Source organism: Chrysochloris asiatica, unplaced genomic scaffold (genome assembly GCF_000296735.1).
Source record: "Chrysochloris asiatica unplaced genomic scaffold, ChrAsi1.0 scaffold00163, whole genome shotgun sequence".
In the NCBI taxonomy this organism is placed as follows: Eukaryota; Metazoa; Chordata; class Mammalia; order Afrosoricida; family Chrysochloridae; genus Chrysochloris; species Chrysochloris asiatica.
The window spans coordinates 7,342,230-7,346,327 of record NW_006408681.1 but is presented as its reverse complement, the minus strand read 5'-3'; the positions used below and the strand labels follow the sequence as shown (position 1 = coordinate 7,346,327).

The following is a 4,098-nucleotide window of genomic DNA, read 5'->3' as shown; positions in this document are numbered from 1 at the left end:
CCATGAGATTAGCAGCCCAATAAGTAACGACTACGCTACCAGAGCTCCTTATCCAAAAGACAGAGGCAACCTAAATGCCATCAAGAGAGGAATGGATAAACAAAATGTGATGCATACAATATGATGGAATTTACTCAGCCACAAAGAGAAATGAAGTTCTGATATATGCTTCAACCTCTATGAGTCTTGAAGACATTACAATGAGTGAACTCAATTAGACCTAGAAGAGCTTTGTTGTTGTTGTTGTTAAGAGCTGTCGAGTCAGTTCTGGCTCATAGCAACACTGTATAGAGTTTCTGAGGAGCAGTTGGTAGGTTTGAACTGCCAGCCTCGTAGTTTGCAGTCCAGTGCTGATCTTACAGAGCCACAACAGGAATCTACTTACCTATAGTATCTAGAATAATCAAGTGGATACAGACCTATGTTTATTAGCGATTATTAGGGGTGGACAGGAGGAAGTGGCACAGAATGACTCACTGCTTAGAAGTCATTGAGCTTCTGCTAAGCGTGGTGGAAAATTTGGAAACAGTTCATGGTAATGATTGCATAGCATGATGAGCACAATGTCACTGAATTGTTAAAAGGGCAAGTGTCTTGTTAAATATATGTTGTTGCTAAGTGCCTTCGAACCTGTATAGGGTTTCCAAGGAGCAGCTGGTAAGCTTGAATCACTGACCTTGCAATTCAAATGGCTTTGCAGTCTGGCGCATTAACTCAGCGCCACACCAGGACTCCAGTTACATATATATTTACCATAATTTTAAAAAGAAGAAGAAAAGTAAAACTGGGCTAAGATTCTCTACACAGCAGGTAGATCTGGTAAATTACCGGGCAATATATGAGGAAGATTCCTCTATTTCATCCACACCAACCTTCTCAATACTAGTTTACTGCTCATCACTGCCTGTTCTTTCCAGGCACAAATTAGAATGGAGCACAAAGGAGGGAGAGCTGCATTCTTATCCTTGGTCAGACTGTGGTTTGAAGGTGCTCTAAGGTACACTTAGCTCACTGGAGTCTAAGTGAGCAGGGAGGTATGGATTTCATATGAACTCACTTCCCACAAGACTATCTATGCAGCTTGAAACATGTCAGTGTGCTGGATCCCAACATTTTCCCCACAACCGCCCTGCTTCCCTCAATCTGTTTTGCCTGCTGCCCAATCTCTAAGCCAGTCCACAGGGCTTCGGACTTAGGCTGCCAAAGACAAATAACCCACTAGCATCAGAACTCTAGAAAAAAATCTATCTGACAAGGATTATGCACACCACTGTCTCTGTAGAATTGAGTTCCAAATCTCTGAATCTTTATTAACACAAACTTTTGTGACTATAGCCCTCATTGTTAGGAACTGGGAATCTCAGTCCAGAACCATGGTTTCAGAGGCATTTTTAAGTTCTGGAGTTATGTGATTTCTGACTCTATATTATATGAGGGGACTTCAAAAAGTTGGTGAGGGAAAACGGTATTAAAAGACAAATGAAAATTTTCTATAAGCTGTTTGAAGCCCCCCTCATATTATGAGGGGGGCTTAAAAATAGTTGCTGGGTATTTGGGATAGAAAATGAATGTAATATCAGGGTCATTATTTATTAGGATTTAATTACAAGATGAGTATCATGTATTTCTCAAGCTCAAATGCCAAATAATAGCTAGTGTAATAATAAACCTTGCAGTTCAGTTCTCCTGAGCAATAGGTCTTTTTGCCTTCAGCTAGCATTTGTTGATAGCTCTCTCTGATTTGTTGGGAGAAAGCATTCTCTGGGCTGATAAAGAAGGAAATTGGGACGAGGAAATTAGGAAAGTTGCCTCAGATTGCCCACTTCACATGGGGTAAAATGGGCATTCTGATGGAGGTAGTTCAATACTGAAACTTGTGTTTTTAATCGCTACACCTTCCATTAGGTGGAGAAACCAAGACCCATAGTTGCTGTTGTTCTTAAGTGCCATGGAGTTGGTTCTAATTCATAGTGACCCTAAGTACAAACAGAAAATATACTGCTTGGACTTGGTACCATCTTCACAATCTTTCCTATGTCTGAGCTCACTGTTGAAGCCACTGTGCCAACCCAGCTCATTGAAGGTGTTCTTTTTTGCTGACCCTGTACTTACCAGGCATGATTGTCCTTCTCCAGCCCCTGGAGAAGAGAACTGGAGACATTTATGAAAAATGCTCAAGGTCACATTATTACTTCAATTTGACATAGATATTCAAATTTCAGCTCAATTCCCTTTTCAACTGTAAGCTAATACTATACCAGAGACCTGGAGATTTTTAGGCCACTAGGATAGTTTTTTGACACTAAAGCAAACAGCCACAGAACATCCAGACTCACAGTGGATTTTCTAAATGAAAAGTCCAAGCAAATAGTGGCTGAGGATATCTTCCGATTTCTGATAACCCTTGTGCTACTTAGAGCTGCTGGAGATGGCGCCAAATGTGTGAATCTGTCCACAAGACAAAAAGCTTTATCATAAGACCTGGCAGCCCATGATTAAAGAGCCACTGGAGTCTTCAGACCATAGATGTCCTTTCAAAAATGTTACACATTTGTTCTTGTTTCATGCCATGATAAAGTGTTTCCAGTCAAATGCACCAGCTTAAGTGAAACTATTTTCTAAAACAGAAAGAAACCAGTTGGGCCTAGCATTAATAAAGAAAGTGGGATTGTTTGAAGAGGCTTATGAAGAATCCTAGATGATACTAAAACTTTTAAGCAGGAAGATTGTTGGACCATTACCATCCAACTTCCCTCCAATTTACAGGGAGAAAACTCAGCGGAAGGGACTTGTTCTAAGCCACTGAGCAAGTTAGTGAACAGTGAGCTAGGATTTGTAATGAAATTTTGAACACGGACAAGTTTCAAACAGCTGACAGACACAGGCAGATAAATGATACTTTGCTCCTGAAAGGTACTCTAAAGGCACTTGGCTTCCTCACAATAGAGAACCATACAAAACTCGTTTGACAAAAGGCAGAAATGAAAGTTGGCAAAGTGCGGTGGTGGGGCGGGGGGAGTTGAATTGCTATTGCAAACAAGAGCTGAAAACTCTCTAGCCAGGAACCTGGATACAGGTTCCAGCTGTTAACCCGGTTAGGGGCTTCCCCTGCACTGACGCGGCCACGGAAGGGCAGGCATGACACTGCTCAGCGTCACCGCAGCATTACCCGCGCCCGGAAAACGAACCGGAGATCAAGAATTGAAGGCCACTCCCGTCTCTCCCTGGGTCCCTAGGGAGGCCCACGCCGGAGAGAAAGAAAGCCATGATAGGATGCCCGAGGGAGCTAAAGCGCCAGGGAATGCACCTGAAGAAGTTTCAGCTAGAGCAAGAAACTTTTTCTTTGATCTGCAACCAAGTTTCCAACCCACTGGGGAAAGTCCTGAGACAGTGTCAGGAAGATCTGGGTCGCACGCTTGGCTGCAACCCACTGCTTCGGGACTAGAGAAAGAAGGCGCACCTCCGCACACCCCCACCCCCACCCCCACCCCGGCTCTCACCTGCGATGTCCCAGAGCTGCAGGCGCACCACGGTCTCTGGGTCCCAGTGGAGCACCTTGAGTGCGAAGTCCACGCCGATGGTGGCCCGGTAGTGCGAGGAGAAGTTCTGGTGCACATAGCGCTTAATGATGCTGGTCTTGCCCACGCCCAGGTCACCGATCACCAGAAGCTTATATAGGTGCTCCTTATGCGGGGCTTGCATACTGGCTGCGGGCCCGCAGTGCCGTGCCCTGCGGGGTCGGGGAAGTGCAGCCACTTCTCGGAGAAAGACTCCACTTGAGGTGCGCTCTGGTACGCGCGAGAGAAAGGAGGCGGCGGGGCGGGCCCTGAGGAGCAACTCCTTCCGGACTGCTCAGAGAAACGCCCAGAGAGGAGCCCTGGGTTAATCCTTCCTGACCTGGGAGACAAGGCTTTGGAGAGGGTCGAGATAGGAGCGGATTCTCTGGACTGGAAACTAGGGGGCGCATGTGTTAATGCCCTGTGTAACACGTATTTGCACAGCGCTGTACTTTCCTTCCCAAGGAGCTCTGGTAGTGTAGTGGTTACGAGTCGGGCTGCGAACCTTAAGGTCAGCGGTTCGAACCTACCATTTCCAGAA

General features: G+C 45.4%; 1 protein-coding gene across 1 annotated transcript in view; it reads right to left on the bottom strand.

The window, feature by feature from the left end:
* Positions 1–3,748, bottom strand: part of RAB38 (RAB38, member RAS oncogene family) — a 79,066-nt gene extending 75,318 nt beyond the window's left edge. Inside the window, exon 1 of the mRNA XM_006871220.1 lies at positions 3,501–3,748. Within this exon, the coding sequence (XP_006871282.1) occupies positions 3,501–3,702 (202 nt within the window). The 5' untranslated portion in view covers positions 3,703–3,748. The remainder of the gene's footprint in view (positions 1–3,500) is intronic.
* Positions 3,749–4,098: the final 350 nt, after the last annotated feature.